This window comes from Calliopsis andreniformis, chromosome 3 (assembly GCF_051401765.1).
Source record: "Calliopsis andreniformis isolate RMS-2024a chromosome 3, iyCalAndr_principal, whole genome shotgun sequence".
NCBI classification, from domain to species: domain Eukaryota; kingdom Metazoa; phylum Arthropoda; class Insecta; order Hymenoptera; family Andrenidae; genus Calliopsis; species Calliopsis andreniformis.
Window position 1 is genome coordinate 22,394,397 of NC_135064.1, and position 16,147 is coordinate 22,410,543.

General features: G+C 37.5%; 2 protein-coding genes across 6 annotated transcripts; one reads left to right on the plus strand and one right to left on the minus strand.

The window, feature by feature from the left end:
- The first annotated feature begins 1,194 nt into the window (after nt 1-1,194).
- LOC143177346 (uncharacterized) lies at nt 1,195-3,885 on the plus strand. Its single transcript, XM_076375221.1, has 6 exons — nt 1,195-1,284; nt 1,344-1,464; nt 1,920-2,071; nt 2,144-2,295; nt 2,364-2,412; nt 2,457-3,885. The coding sequence occupies exons 1-6, from the start codon at nt 1,195-1,197 to the stop codon at nt 3,717-3,719; spliced, it is 1,827 nt and encodes a 608-aa protein (XP_076231336.1). The 3' UTR covers nt 3,720-3,885.
- Nucleotides 3,886-3,972: 87 nt separating this feature from the next.
- On the minus strand, nt 3,973-15,730 carry LOC143177182 (uncharacterized protein KIAA0513-like). 5 transcript variants are annotated; one of them, XM_076374995.1, is made up of 10 exons: nt 15,589-15,730; nt 10,827-11,101; nt 8,663-8,949; nt 8,355-8,396; nt 7,218-7,319; nt 6,949-7,109; nt 6,437-6,623; nt 6,073-6,295; nt 5,815-5,909; nt 3,973-5,634 (listed from the first exon to the last, which is right to left on the minus strand). In XM_076374995.1, the coding sequence occupies exons 2-10, from the start codon at nt 11,096-11,098 to the stop codon at nt 5,558-5,560; spliced, it is 1,446 nt and encodes a 481-aa protein (XP_076231110.1). In that variant the 5' UTR covers nt 11,099-11,101; nt 15,589-15,730; the 3' UTR covers nt 3,973-5,557. The 5 variants fall into 5 exon arrangements, with proteins under 5 accessions (XP_076231110.1, XP_076231112.1, XP_076231113.1 ...); XM_076374997.1 differs by having other exon boundaries at nt 10,827-11,098; nt 15,589-15,723; XM_076374998.1 differs by lacking the exon at nt 15,589-15,730 and adding an exon at nt 12,037-12,148 and having other exon boundaries at nt 10,827-11,098.
- Between the last annotated feature and the right edge of the window lie 417 nt (nt 15,731-16,147).

Sequence of the window (16,147 nt, forward strand, 5' to 3'; positions counted from 1 at the left end):
AGAAAATTCAAATGGTAAATGAAAATCGTATGCGTCTGTTGTCACGGATTAATAATCATTATTATTGTTATTACTATTGCTATTATTACTATTACGATTAAGGGAGAAGTACCACTGCTATCAGAAGTGAGTACTGTCTACACCACTATTAGCTTTTAGTACTGTTGATATATTCTATATTATCGAACGAATTAACGACAATGATTACGTGAAATTGGCATTATTCGAGGTATATATACAGATAAATAAAATATATATATACACATAATACTTCTTACTTCTGATTCTCGAAAGTGTGTAGAAATTGAAAATAACGGAAAAAGGAAAAACACTTTTTTCATCGCGTTTTCTAATAATCGATATGATAACGAGCATCACCGTTTCGGTTCAGGAAAAAAAAAAACGGCGAAGAATAGGAAATGACGAACGGTGTGTCTTCTCTTGTCTTTAGATTTATATTTCTCTTCTCTAGACTTTTACGAAGTTGTGAATCATGCATTGTGATATTACTGTATAGCCTCTACCTTATTGTATATTGTTATAAAATATACATTACAAAATAGTATGTAATGTCATGCAACTTTCCATTTTTACTTCGACATTTCTATATTTATCTTCATCTCTTCATATGGAATTATTGTAATAAAATATCGTGAAATCGAATTTGTCGGAGTTTTCATTCTACTGTACCTAAGCATCTCCAGCCTTACACATCATGTACCTATATATTTAAATTTTGAAAATTAGAAAATTTGAATATTTGAATATTTGAAATTTTAAATATTTGAATATTTGAATACTTGAATATTTGAATATTTGAATATTTGAAATTTTGAAATTTTGAATATTTGAATATTTGAATATTTGAAAATTTGAATATTTGGATATTTGAATATTTGAATATTTGAAAACTTGAAAATTTATAAATAAGCAGATATGATAATTCTAAAATTTGAAGAAAACATAATCTATATAACATATTAAAAAATTTGGAAGATAATTTTCTATAGGTTGCACTAAAAGTATGAAAGAACCTCTACTGTATACCAATTTTAATGAAAAAAAATTAAATTTCCTTCAGAACTGAAATTTCACTTTATTAATTATGATAGTGACACAGTTCGTACCAATGTGTCAATCGCGAAACAACTTCAGGCCGATCGCGGAGGACCCTTCGAGTTGGATGCAACGAGCATGACCGGTAAGATCGAGTATCTGGAAAAGTATTCGGTAGCACCTTCACCCAGCAGAGATTACTACGGGCTGAGAGTACTCCGTGACCAGGTGCTGACGAATAGGCCCTGTTCTCGGCATTTTGCCTCGTAACTTCCTCCATTTTTCAGGTGATACTGTACCTTTGGAAAATCTCCCACGGCCCTCACAAAACACCCATTGTACGATCTTCTAGCTTCGACGATTTCAGCCACGACAAATTACTGCAAGACGAAATTCAACGTATTTTTGGTACATGAAAACACTTCATTCTTTAGTAATTTTCTTGTAGAGTATTCCACGCACTGGAAATTAGGTTTATTTTGACAATTGTTGCCTGATGTGCTCGTTTAGTGTTCACTTCACGTACTTATGCAGTAATGTGATCATCGAGTGGATATAGAAGAATCGTTCAAAGAAAGAAATTTCTTTATTTCGAAAATATATTAAAAACATTATAACTTGAATTCTTACAATGAGTTACTGTAGTCAAGAATACTACCTAATTTTTCTTCAAATTACCTGGAAAAGATTTCTACATTCTAAATATTTAAAAAGAGATTCATATTCATCGTAAATTTTATTTCTTCTCTACATTTTTAAGTTCTATTTCTTTTTTTTTTTAGTTATAGATTAATGAAGCGATTTTATGTTATTTGATAATTAAACAATATTTTTACACCTTCTCAATTGGTGGTCCACTGTAGGCGATTTTTTATTGAAGCACGTGAGAAACATCGCTTCAGGACGAAGGAACACGCTTCTAACATTACCTAGGAACCTGATCGAAAACTTGGTGAAATACCTAACAGTGAATGACATCGCTAAATTGTCGTCCTTATCGCACGCGGCTAATGAGGTGCCAAACTTCGAGTAAATCGACAACTTAACATATGTATCTTATTGCTGATTTCATGTTTGAAATATTCAGGTTTTCAATGCTAATTTCGTGTGGGAAACATTGTACAAAAAATACAAGCCATTGAGGAGAAGCCAGTACGAGAGATTGTACACGTCTCATAATTGGAAACAATTGGTGCAGCAGGCTAAAATAGAAGGACTAATGAACGACCAAAGGGTACTGTAAAAGAGAATAATTTTAATAATTCTCACGTTAAGTAGTTCTGAGGTACTCTTCAAATTGTTCAAAGCTGGAGTCTGTTCTGCTTCAAGTCTACTTTTTTCAAGAACAGTAAAAAAGTCATACTTTGCATTTTTCACTAACTGATTCCTTCTTATTTCAGGTATCTCGAGCTCGTCTAGCACCGAAGCAGACGAAAGCCACTCCAAAACTCGAAGACTCGACGAAAACCTCCAGCGGGACTTCCAGAGGAGCATTAAAGCCCGTTCCCCCTGTAAATCAGTTGTCAAAAAAGCCATCAGAGAATATTCGTAAAAAACCTACTCAGAACCCTGTTTCGAAGAAGGTGTCAGACCCGAGACTCGAAAGAATCATGGTCGAGAATGAGAAGATGAATTTAGAGAAGAAGGTTCCCCTGATCAAATCCCTGCAAACAGCAGGACAGAAGAACCTGAAGACGATGAAAGACCAAATGAAAGTAACGAAAAATGAACCGAAACGAGAGATCGAAACCAAAGACTCCTTTCTCAATAAAACTGTCGAAACAAAGTCAAGCAAAACGCAGATCAAAGTTCGAAGGACCGATTCAAAGGTCAACAGCACCAGCACGAGAATGGTGGAAGAGAAATCGATCTCTATGAAACTCAGAAACCCATCAATGCAAAGATCTGTAGAGAAGCAGAGAACCGAGAGACTACCATCCTCGATGCACGAGCAAACTAAGCCAAAGATGAAAGGTAAAACGAAGAAGGTTGGCCAGAGCAAGTCAACCATTCTGAGCACGAATTCAGCAGTGATGGCTGATCACTTGGCGATCAGGGACGACAGCTTCGATCTCGCCGATTTGATCGAGGCCAGCCTGAAGAATATTCGCAGCCCCAGGAGCATATTCGATTACAACTTCAGCTGCATCGAGAAGTCGAAATCTTGCGCTGGGGACTCGAAGATGCAGGAAGAGTATCGAAAGATCATGGAGTCCACTCGAGTGAAAAGTGGTCGCATTAGGACGCCTCTCGATCGACTTTCAGAGAAGTCTGAACCTCTGACCGCCAAATCCACCAAATCTGTGAAATCTCCAGCTGCCACTAACAGAAGCGACGTTTCTGCTGCCTCTGCTCCGAAGTTCGTGAAGACTCCAAAGTCAAAGGCGAAGATAGCTGCAGATCTGATGAAGAATCCATTCAAGATTCCAGTGCCTGAGGATAAAGTGGACACTTTAGAGCGATATGGGATTTATAATAAATTCCCCACGCCTAGGTTAGACGCCGAGCAGAAACGGTTGAGTCCACAGAAGATGGATAAAATGAATCTGCTGCGCTCGCTGGGACCGAACGATCCTTACAGCAGAATGGTTACAGGTGGTAGAGCTGGAGACACGAATCGATATCAGCTGAGAAAAGCAGTGGGCAGTTTTTATAAGCATTGAGGAGGTGAAGTGGCGTTTTTACACTAGATTGAAATTTTGATAATTGTCGATAAGTGTGCTTTGATGAAATAAAGTGCAAGGCTGTGTTTCTTAAAAAATTGTGGCAATTTTTATTTTTGGAAATGAGTTCTTGGTATTTGTAGGTTCTAGTCTATTTCATCTATTTTCTATTTTCATGATTTTACTGTATTATTTATTCCATTGTAATGGAGGTCTATGGTTCATATACAATAGGGAAATTCAGTAGGAAAAATTTGTCACTGGCGAAGAAATTTATTGATGATCCTTTTTACGCGCTAACAATCTCCGCTGAGAGTGCAGGTTGATATACAAAATAAAGTGGAGCGTTGCTTGGATTTAATGATATGTCTTTAAATACAAACTCGTGTGTGACATATGTACAAGTACGCCGATGAAAGAAGGTTTGCTTGGCTTGTTTTATAAATTAGTGATCCATAGTGGAACGCAACTGATTTCTGCGCCGTTTGTAGCTAGATTTTTGTAACAGTAGCTGTGATAAGAATTAAGCAAGTTCAATTTATTTGAACAGAATCTTCTAACGTGTCGCCTACGAGTACTGTGCGAGCTACCATTTGGTATATCATAACGTATGAAACACTGTCGCTAATCGAAGTTACAAAAGAGGTATTCCCTTGTAAAAGCTGCAAATTCTGTTTCTGATTGGCTACCATTCGTTCATTTAACACTACACGTTTCCATACTATGAGAGTCGCTCACAGTAATACCTCTGTAAGAGATACTTGGTAGATATTAGAAAGTTAAAAAATTCCAAATCTTATAAGTTTGAAAATCTAAAACTCTGAAATTCTTGAATAACTTACGCTGAGGAAATGCTGCTATAATCTAAAGTAAAAATCGTATCTATTACCAAGCACTTCTGTATTTCAGCATTTCTTTTAACCAGATATCTCAACTTATTATATTTAAAGGGAGTGTTCCTCAAAAATGAAACTCATCAATGCGACCAAATTGCAATAGCAATAAGAACATTCCCCTCTGTCACTTTTGCAATTTAGCCACTTTGTCGCGTTTTATTTTTTAAAGATATAGCTAATATTCGGTTTTAGATGTCTGGCACTAGAGGAATTCCCCCTAATTATCTTCAAATAATTTTCGTAAGTTTAGAGTCTAAAATCAACAAGAGGTAGCGAAAGTGTGTGTTACAGAATCGCTTAGAGAGGAGTCACTGTACATCCATAGCAAAAATTCAGGAAATTTGTCCCTCCCTCGTAGAGAAATATATCGTCGACTATCACCTGAAAGCGACGATCGGTATCACGACCTCGTTCCACGCAATTTATTGTCCAGTCACGCTTAAAATTTAAGCACACCTAGGAAATCTCGTTGTTTAAACTAAGCAAACTCAACGAATACACTCGTTCCAACCTTGATCGGCTGAAAATCTTCTAATTTCGTGTACTTGTCGCGTGGCTCGTATCCCAAGATCCCGTTGATTAAGCTCAATAAAGACACTCGTGAGTTTAATCAATTACAAATTCGTAAAATGGGTTACATCAGCAGCCCCACGATCACAAACAGTTATAGTAACAATAAATTAGTCGAAATGTAACAGACACTTTGTAATCGTGGAATCACTTTCATAGCTTGCAAGAGAGTCGTATTTTGAATACGATCGAATGTTCACCATTGTTTTCGATTAACAATGAGCTTAGGAACAGTCTGTGATTTCATTTGAGAGGCGATTCCAGTCGCTTCGTTCGATGTTTCTTTTTTCTGTCGCCTTGACAGAGAATCGCACGTTTATGTGGAGAACTTTAGAATTAATTGACAATGCACTCCGTTTGAGAAAGTTGATCTCAAAGATCGCGAGACCGCCAGGGCTCTGTCTCGTCGAACATCCTTTCTATATTGTCACGCAACATCTTCTCTTGCTCTGGAAAATTGAAGAAAAAGAAATGAGAAAAAATATGAAGCATTTAATATATGAAATTTTAATCTTCTTCAATGAATAGTTTTTAAGAATATTTACTCAAAAAAAAGAAAAGAAATATTTGGGAAGAACATATTACACAGAATCTACTTCTACACAGTTTACATTATATTAGTGATTTACCTTTCGTTAAATTCGCAATTACACATTGCTTCCTAAGAAATTCTAGGCACAAAGTTCGTGAAAGGCCAAAGGCATGCATGTTACACGTGAACGTCCTGAAATTGGAAAGTATTTTCTAATATCTATACAGAAAGGAGCAAATAAAGGTGACTAACAGTAAATCTAACAAATAATTTCAACATCTAGACAGTGTTCAGATTAGATCACTTAAATACTAACGTAGAAGGAAAGGAAATTCTTCGCTTAAATTTCAATTACCCCAGCTGCCCGAAGACGATGTTAGCTTGAAACTTGCGATCCTCCGCTGCGATTGCTTCTTGGTCGAGTGACTTGGGTCGCGGTGGGACTGGCCTGGAGGCCCTTTCGCATTGCACAGCGTCGAAGAATGCTGCTGTCCAAAATCTCATCGATGTCCATATCGGTTGCACTCGCAAATGTGTATAGAGATATTCACGATACGGTTCCAGTCCTGGCACTTCGACTATATTTAACAAATTAGCTTTCATTAATTTTGGATATTTGTAGCTATTCACCCTATACACTATATTAATATTAAACTTTGCTATAAGCTTCATATAACGATCGTGAATTTCTTGCCTCATGGTATAGAGAAATTTGGTACCTTCGTGATAAAACGTGAAGCACATGTTCATGAGACTTTTGGCGGGCCCGAAATCGTCGGCTTCGTAGCACTCGAAAAGTGCCACAGCAAAATGTTGTGCAAGGGAATAAAAGGTTTCCTCTGTGACACAAGGACGTGCTCTTCTCGAGTTCACTACTCTGGAAAACCATATTCTGCCAGATTCTGTCTGCAGAATGGGGGCAAATTAATTTTGGTACGAAGAGGACTCTCAGCGTTAGCTTTTCTGTTGTAGCAAATAATTTTTTATCCAGTATAATTCGTTTAAAAAAAATTCAACAAAAACTATCCTCAACTGAAGCGTATTTTAAGTTAGTATTTTAAGTTAAAACACTTTGTTGAACTTTTTTTTAATGAATGCTACTGAATAAAACATTCTTTGCTATAATAGAAAAGCTTATTGATTAAAACTTTTTATCAGTATATGTAGATTTCGTTCTCCACTGTCCTATCAATTTACATATACCATTTGATCGAAAAATCGAAGTACATACGAGAACCATTCGCCCAAAGTTCGCCTTCTGTTCCTGATCGATGCTGCTCGGAGCATCGAATAAAAGAGCCACGAACGACTTCATGAAGTCTGCTGTAGCTTCTTCAGATTGGCTGTCTGCAGATAAACTGGAAGCCCAAGACTGAACCGATCCCGAAGACCCTGAGTTCGAAATATCATGTCCAAAAGTTACACAAAGAAATGAATACGATCGAAGATAAGTGGAATAAAAAAGATTGAAGTATCTTAAAAATATGAAAGGACTCTCACCCGATCTCTGCCACATTCTACGACCGTCCATGTTCGAGTCCAGGCTGGTGCTAGGCCCATAGCCATCCTGATCGCTGGTCGAATCGCTGCTACAAGGCATATCTGAAATAACATTCTACAGGAAACACTCTTCTAATTAAGGGACAGCGTATCTACTGGTCTCCTAATTGTTACTTATTAGGAGGGTACACGTTAACGAGTGCTGCTTCAGCACCTGCAGGGACACAACTAGTCTAATGCTCGCACAAAAACACACAAACAGGGAGAAATATGGTGTTTTCACGACGGGGTTCTATTTACATACTCGAAGAATGAAGATTAATAGGGGAAGCGCGAATTATCGTGTTCGAGGAGGCTACTCCCCCCTGGACGATGGATGTTAGCTTCAGATAAGATAGGGTGATAAATGTAGTAGGTTAATGCCACTTAAAATTATTTCTTTTCAAAATTACTCCTGGGAACTTTATCTAACGTGTGTCAAACTGCATTATCTTAACTGCTGAAACTTATATATTACGTATTCCTTCGACATTGGGTTATTTAGCTTGTTATCTTCTGCAGTGTTCCTGAATATAATTCTAGTAAATGCAATGGTACGTTGTGAGTGATGTGGTCAGTGTTTCGTGAATCTTCTCTAGTTTCTCTTTCTGAGTTTGAATGTTGATTAAGACACGTGAGTAGACTGATGATTAATCGACTGCTACGTTACGACACTTTTCTTGCATTTATTTCTACCTTGCATCTAAAAAGCGAGTGACTCAAGGTAATTCTATCGAGCTTTCGATAATATGTACTCTGCAACAAATACCACAGGAATGAAGTTCAGGAAAAGGCGAATTCACGTGAAAGCGTACACAGGGATATTTTCCACCAAAGGACGTAAACATTGTGGCCATCTAAATATGCACTAATTGCAGCTGCACCGAAAGAACAGTTTCCATAAGGACGATTTACGTTCAATAAGTTCTCTTATCGTACTAATGATAAAACGTACAAGCGATGGAGTTTATCGCCCGCCGTGTTCCCAGCGAAACGTTTTCTCTCGGTGCAACGCGATAAAGGGGGAGACAGAGTTTTTGGTGAGACGAACGCGACCTGTGCTGGTTCACAATACGTTCACATCAACGTTTCATTTACCTAAACGAAAAACGACCGTCTGATAGCGGGTCGGGGCCCTCGCTTTGCGACAAAAAGAAACAAGATGCATTATATAAAAAGGATTCCTCAAAACGAAGCTTGATGTGGTGACAAACATCGACGATAAACAGGAAAAAATATATTGATATTTATTACACTCAAAAATGAATAGGAATAATCATTCCATAGATTCTTCTCTTGTAGAGACAGAGATATAAACACAAAATCGATTAGGATGTCAAGTATAACATTTTAGTAAAAACTGTTAATAAAAAGTTTGTTAGTTACATGCGTGACCTACTCCTCACCTGTTTTGTAATTTAATTTGTCGAAAGGGTCAGGCCCTGTCGCTTTGATGTCCTCCTCCTGGAGAGGCTCTATGCTCTCTTGACTGTCCCTGTCGGGGCTGTTGTCGTTGTCGTTGTCGTTGTCCTCCTCGATTTTGATCTCCTTCTTTTTGTTCGCCGCCGTCGTCGATGACTCTATTTCCTCGTAGGTCATACCTCGGGGGTATTTCCTCATACACCTGCACTGCTGCTCCAGTTTGTGCCTGGCGATCGCCTCGTAGTCCTCGTGCGATAATCCAGCCCCGAATCTGTGCCGTGACAGTGAGAGATGAAGTTTCGAAATGAGCCTCTTTCATGGATCGACTGATAAGTTCCCTTAGATTCGGTGAATAGATTTTCTGCCCCATTTTAATTTCGTAATACTTGGGATTCTAATTCTATCTAAAACTATGTTTACATTAAAATGTTGAATGTTTAATCAAAGATATGAAAGTATCGTTTAAATTTTGTGTTTGTACTGTCAGTCTCGAGATGTCTGTAAGGAACTGTAGGTATAGTATTCAGGTCTATTCGCTACATGGCTGTATGCTTCTTGTGATGATAGACGACACTGTGGTCGGAAGTTTGCATGAGGAAGTAATCGTTTATAAATGTCGTTTACGTTTCTTCAATATGTCACCTGCTATATTTGTTCTTGTCACAAAGTGGTGAAAGGGAATTCTAGAGAAAAAATAATCAATAGAATGATTCTATCTTCTTATAGCAGACAGAATAAAAAGTTGGAAATGTGTGTGAGCATAACCACTTGACCTTAACGCCCCCACATAGAGAGTATTCACCCCACGCATTGTAATGCGTATTCCTTTGAAACTTGATAGCGTGGTATTAGGTATTGTACTAGGGAACAGGGGATGATAAAAGCAAAGTCCTTAAGCCCTCGGTATATATACCGAGGCTAGATATAACCATTCACATATATAAATGTATGTATACGTATGCTGCTAAAAAACTTATGGCACAAAAAAATTCTGCTCAGAAATTGGCCAACTTTGAATGACGATAACTCCGCAAAAAATCGTTGTAAGATCATGATCTTTTTTTTAAATTGAAGCCTAAAATCTGTGCTATAGAGTACTGTACCTCGATTTTAAGATTAACACGCCTGCATCACTGTAACACTTTAAATCTGAGGACATGTTTGTCAAATTAAAAATTGTGAAGTTTGATTGGATACACGGACTGGGAAAAATTTTTTTCAGGAATACTATTCATAGCAGCGTAAAGTTTGAACCTTCCCCTTTAATTTAAAAAAAGAATCAGGTCGCTGTGATTTTTTCTCGCAAAGTTACAGCATTTTGAAGTAACCCTTGCATTTTTGCCATGTACCGCTGGCTTTCACACCATGCATAAATGCAAGGGTTACTTTAAAGTGCTGTAACTTTGCGAAAAAAAATCGCAGCGACTTGATTCTTTTTTTAAATTAAAGGGGAAGGTTCGAACTTTAAGCTAGCGTAAACGGCATCCTTAAAAAAAATTTTACTAACCCTGAGTATTCTGTCAAAGTTTGCAGTTTTCAATGTGACAAACATGCCTTCAAATTTAATGGGTTACAGTAGTCAAGGTGCATTAAAGTTAAAATATGCACACAGTACCTTAAAGTAAAGATTTTAAGCTATAATTTACAAAAAAGATCACAATCCTACAACAATTTTTTGCAGAATTATGGTCACTCAAAGTTGGCCAACTTTCGCCCAAAAATTTTTCTAAAAGTTTTTTCCCCAACAATTTTTTTTTTACCAACGTAGATACAAACACTTAACTTTAGCCCCACTTAGAGAACATTCACCCACGTCTTGTACTATTCAGTCTCTTAAATCTCGAGATACTGAGGAAAAGAAGAGAATACAAAAAGTGTCCTAAAGCCCTAAGGTCCTAACTGTACCTAATGACCACTAGACCCAAGTAGAAACGTTCAAATATCTAACAAGAAACTCCACTTAGAATTGTAGAATATCCTTACTTATAAAACTACAGGCAAAGCTAATTACTCCCAGACTATAATTCAAGCAAATAACAAAAAAAGTAAATGCCACACCAAAGTGGCATTCTTCGTCATATAGGAATACTCTGGAGACATGCGCGCTTTTCAGAGGCTTAAGAAGAGATTCTCGAGACGGACGCCTACCTTGGAGGTCGAAATTTCCTCCTAGCCAGCTGGTCTTCCGGCTTGGCAGTCTGAGACGGTGCTTGTGGCGAAGAGGGCGGCGTCGACGTGGTCGTGGTCAACTCGCTTTCTTCTAAACTGCTGCTCAGAGCAGAGCCTATCCTGCTACCCAGACCCTGAAGGTACTCTCCACTGCCCCCCAACGCGGACTTGACAGACCTGAGTGCACCTCTGGTGCGTCCAATTAGGGACGCTCCACCAGTGGATGGTAGAGCTGTCGTTATGTCCACCATCTTCTGCAACAGTCGCGTACAGCGTTTTTAATAGCCACTGTGTGTGCTGCAGAATACCTTGTAGCTGATGAATATGGCTGTGAGAAGAGGAGAGTAATGAGATAGGTTCATGGAAACAGAAACATAGTTTTCATTTAGTTCAGAATTGAGATATTATCGATACAGGTTCCAGCAAACAGAGTCTAAGAATATTAAACAAATTTGTGAATGAGGTTTATTTTACATGACATATTCCTAAGAGAAGACTCTTGCAGGTTGAAAATTCAGGTAGTATATTGTTTTAGCTGAATTGACTGTTGGCAGTGATTCCACAAAATTATATACAGCTAGGTTGAACCGCGTGTGAGATATTGATTATTTCTAAATAAGTGTTATTGATATATCTATACATATGGGACTGATAGTCTTAGGTGGAGCTGGTTTACATAGATATTCATGTGTAAATATTACTAGTGCTTAATACCCTCGAGCAAGTATTCCCATTTACAAGGTTGTATTTCTATTGTGACGATTACCACTTGCCTCAGTCTACGTAAGAAAAATACGTGGAACAGGAAATAGTGAGTCATCTTCTAGTCCTCGTTAATTAGTAGCGTTTAGATTTGTTAAAGAAAATAATTGTAGTATTACTATATCTGGTAACTGCAATCCTTTTAATAGAAATAGAAATTCCAGATTTTTACAGAGTTCTCTTCTCAAATACAATTCTGCATTTATTAAAATCTGTACGAGTGATTTCTACTCCACTAGAACTACCCACAATACTACCAGAATCCCAGCAGAGGACAAAACCTTGACCTACATCTACCTATCACGACAATCTTCGATTCACTTCATGCATTCGAGTGTAAACGATCGATAGAAACCATAAATTTAATTAAAATTAGTACATCGTAACTTATTATGTCAGCCCTATGTGAACGATGAAAAGTACTTACTATAAATAATTCAGCTCGGTAGATAGTCAAGGGGAAAGGGTCTCGTTAGTCGAATATGGTCGAAACCAGTTGGCAAGTACTCGTCTTTTGTCGCCCTAAGGACATTTCGTTCCTGTGCCAAAGAAAAGGGGAACAATTTCAGATAAGCAATAACAACTACATGAGAAATGTATGTAGGTCACTGGGAACACAGATACAGTGTAGGCGTGCACGTGGTAACATCGAAACGTTGTACGCAATGCGATAAAAGTAGACAGTAGAAAGAGACAAGGAAAGGAAGAAGAAAAAGTATTTAGTCAAGAGAGGATTGTTTAACATGGGTCAGGAATGATGTATCGATTTCAAAATATTTTAGTATCAACGCAATTTATTTATTAATCGCCAGTCACGCGACTTTAGAAATTTATAATTTTAATCAATTATTTGTATCTTTCCTCACACATGAATCATTCTGAGGAACTTCCTATGAATACTTCCTCTGAGTGAAGAATTTTCCAAATTTCTAAATGAACTGTACTATTTTGTTTAACAGAAATTGAAGGGACGATTTAAATAATTTAAAATAAAGATTATACTTTCAAGAGTCTGTGAAACTTTATATTTCTATTTATATTAAAATTCTTATTCAATATAAACATATCAAGGATTAAAAGTTTTTATATTTAGAATTGTGGTTTCTAGTAAAACATTTGCAGAGTTACTACTTGCAGTAACTCTTTTTTTGTAGTAGCTACAGTTGTATAATACTTTGTAGCTTTCTTTCGTCACAGCAGTTCTTATCGCGTCAATGTCAGTAACTGAAAACCGCGTTACGCTTTAAACGTGATAAATCGACACGCGCGTGTATTAATTATACAATAAGTTTCACCGCTACAAATGCCTTTCCACCATTTGCTACATCCTTTGAATATCAAATTCACAGTTCTTGCTTTAACAACCTTTATTAGCAAAAAGAATTATATTCTGGTTTATACTCCTCAACTGTTTGCGTTATGGAATTTTCTGTCAGAAGACCATCCATCTTATGCGTCAGTGAAATCATATTTGCATGACAAACATCGTCTTGGTATCGATGGATACGTAATAAACATGTGTCACTGCTTTGATAAGGGTAAAGTACACATTTTTACGAAAATTTGTATTGCAAATAGAGAATTTGAAATAAAATGAAATATTTCAAATATGCAAACTAAAGGTCTACTCTATAGAACAAAAGCTAATGTATTTATAGTAATATGGATATAACAAGGATGAAACCGTAAGCACAATATAGAAAAAGTAGAATATAAATTATCAAACTTTCTTAAATATGAAACACTTAGAATCACATCGTGATGTTGAATATTCCCTTCATATGAGTGATGTAAATGTAGCAAGAGAAATTGTATTATTTATCGTATAAACTATAAACTTTAAAAGTGACAGTGAAGCATCGTGGGGTGTAGCTAACTTCGTGTCAAAGTAAACTTCTCTCTCTCTTCTTTAACTTTACATGCACGACATATAACGTAACTTTTAATATACATAATATGTGTTACATAAACATACACGTATACCCATGGTTTTCCCTGCAATACATCGCCTCATTATCGTTATCGCGCGTTCATTATATGCGTACGTATCAAATGAACGAGACCTTTGCAGTTAGTGGTCCCGATACGAGCGCGGATGTCCTTTAGGATAACAGTCTGTCGGAACCACACGACAAATCCTATTGCAATATCATTCTTATTTTATTACTCCCACTTGTGACCATAAGCGCTTGATTAAAAATCGATATCGACGATATGACTAGCTGATATACAACGATGAATAACAAAAAAATAGTTATTTCATAAAGTGCTTATATTTCCTGTTTCTGAATGATTTTGGACAATGAAACAATTTGTATATACAGTCTTTTAGCGTTTATGGACCTCTTTGCATTCTAAATTTCCAAGAACTATCGTTTTGTTTTATTATCATCAGGCCTTGTCATAAAACTACCATTGGCTCCACTAGTAGTTCCACGTGTTTTGTGGGTCCCACGACTTGTTTCTCATTGTTTGGTCATGATTTTGCCTTTCTTGATGTTCTTAATTTCCTTACAGTACTTCAAACAATTACATTTGCCTTTTTAAATATATTAAAAAACATGTCCGTATTCTCACTATCATTATTAATTTTGAATCAGGAAATGCTTTGTCTTCTAGAACAATGTCATAATCTAGAGCATTAGTCTAGACTCTAGACACACGATTCCAAATTTTTAGTTCACGATATGTGTACATTTATATTATTATCTTGGTACACCCTCTCTTAATAAGGTAACAACCTCTACGATTTCTAAGAACTTCAATATTTTTACTTCTACAAACTTCTGAAACTTCGATTACCACGATTAACCCGAAACTTTCCAAAGTTATTTGCCCAGCCAATAACTTCCGCCCGTTCCCACTCGATAATCAAGTCTCACGTAAAGATACTCAGATAATTTCAACCACATTTCACCCACATTGTGATATATATGTCATATTTCACCCATCAAAAGTTTCCTTTCATTTCCCACTGCAACTGTATCGAATCGTTTGACCGAAGTTACCTTTTAAATTGGGATAATGAGGAAGCCAGTGGACAAAGCCCTCTTAAAGCACCTAAAAGTAGATCACCTGTGTCAACATCACCGTCGAAGGTTCGATGCCGCAAGAATTTCAAATCAGCCTGCTCGTAAATGGTGTGAGGGTGGGAATGCAATATCCAGCAACAAGCATACCACGAATATTGGATCGCTAATGGCACGATTCTACGATTATCCTGTTCTGCTGTGCTTTGATCTGAATACTCGATAACACCTCAAGGATGAGTACAATGACGATACGAATAAAACAGAGGAAGGAAAGTGAGGAGTATTAGCTGAGTTTCTTTTACGTCAACCTCACAGGCGGTTCAGTGATCTGCATTTGCAAAGTGTTTACACGAGAGTTTGATCGAGAGAATTTCGCGAACCGGATGGCAATTGTCGATCGAGGAGAACCGACACACTGGGAGTCGATTAAGCCTCAATGGTTCGCTAAATGCAATTGTGCCGCGGGTAAACGACTGAATGACTTCACAGATGCGTGAAAATACAACAAGGAGCACGTTCCAGCGGGACAGCACCGCAATGCAGCTTTATCTATACCGTGCTGTCCCGCACCATACGGGCCATTGCTCAATTTCCATTTTAAGGAAAGTAGTCGCAGTCAACTGTCAATGTAAACACTCTTCTGTTTTGAATACTGACACGAATTGAAGTATTCTGATCATTCAGAGAAGTTGTGTCAGTCTTACTCCTCCAAATCAGCTGTTACGTTTTTTTAAATCTGTATTCTAATAATTAAGACAGCAGAGAAACGAAGAATAGATATATCGTGATGTCATTAACGATAAGATATAGATTGTAAAATTAAAGTTGTAAATCTAAGCGATAGAAGTTTACTCTTCAAAGTACCCTGCTCTCTAGTCCTCTATAAGAGGGATGATTCTAGTGGACCAGTAAAATATATTCTAACAACTGATTAGCAAATGCCATACCGTTCAATGGTGAAGCAAACGATCGAGCCTGGCCGCCGTCACGATCCTTGTCACGATCACTTTGGAACACGTGTCTGACCACGAACGTTTCTTCCGGCCGCAACCACTTAAGCTCGACACAGGTGCACGGTGAACGTAGCGCAGTTGCTTCTGCTGCTGTCTGTCCAGCTCGCATTATTCTTCCAGCATGTGATCCAATTATTCCGGGCGCATGCGCCCGTTTCGATCAATACAGTTTTCCAACTGTCCATGGGCTGGTCGGTATTGGAGAAATGGAAGCGACTTCTTTAGTAACAGCCAGTAATTAATCGACCAACGGTAGCTGATTAGTAACTGTAGAACCTAGAATCACAGACGAGTATAGAGGACAGAGTGGACTTTCGTATCTCGCGTTCTGAAATACCGACTTCTGAGAAAGTCACTGGTTTTTGAGTGTTCTCTGTGATTTTTTAGAGGTGGATGTAGGAATTGCAGCGTTGTTATTTACTGATGATGGTAATGCTAATGAACGAGAGAATACATACTGAATTGTTAGATTAATCGAACGAAAAAACTATTC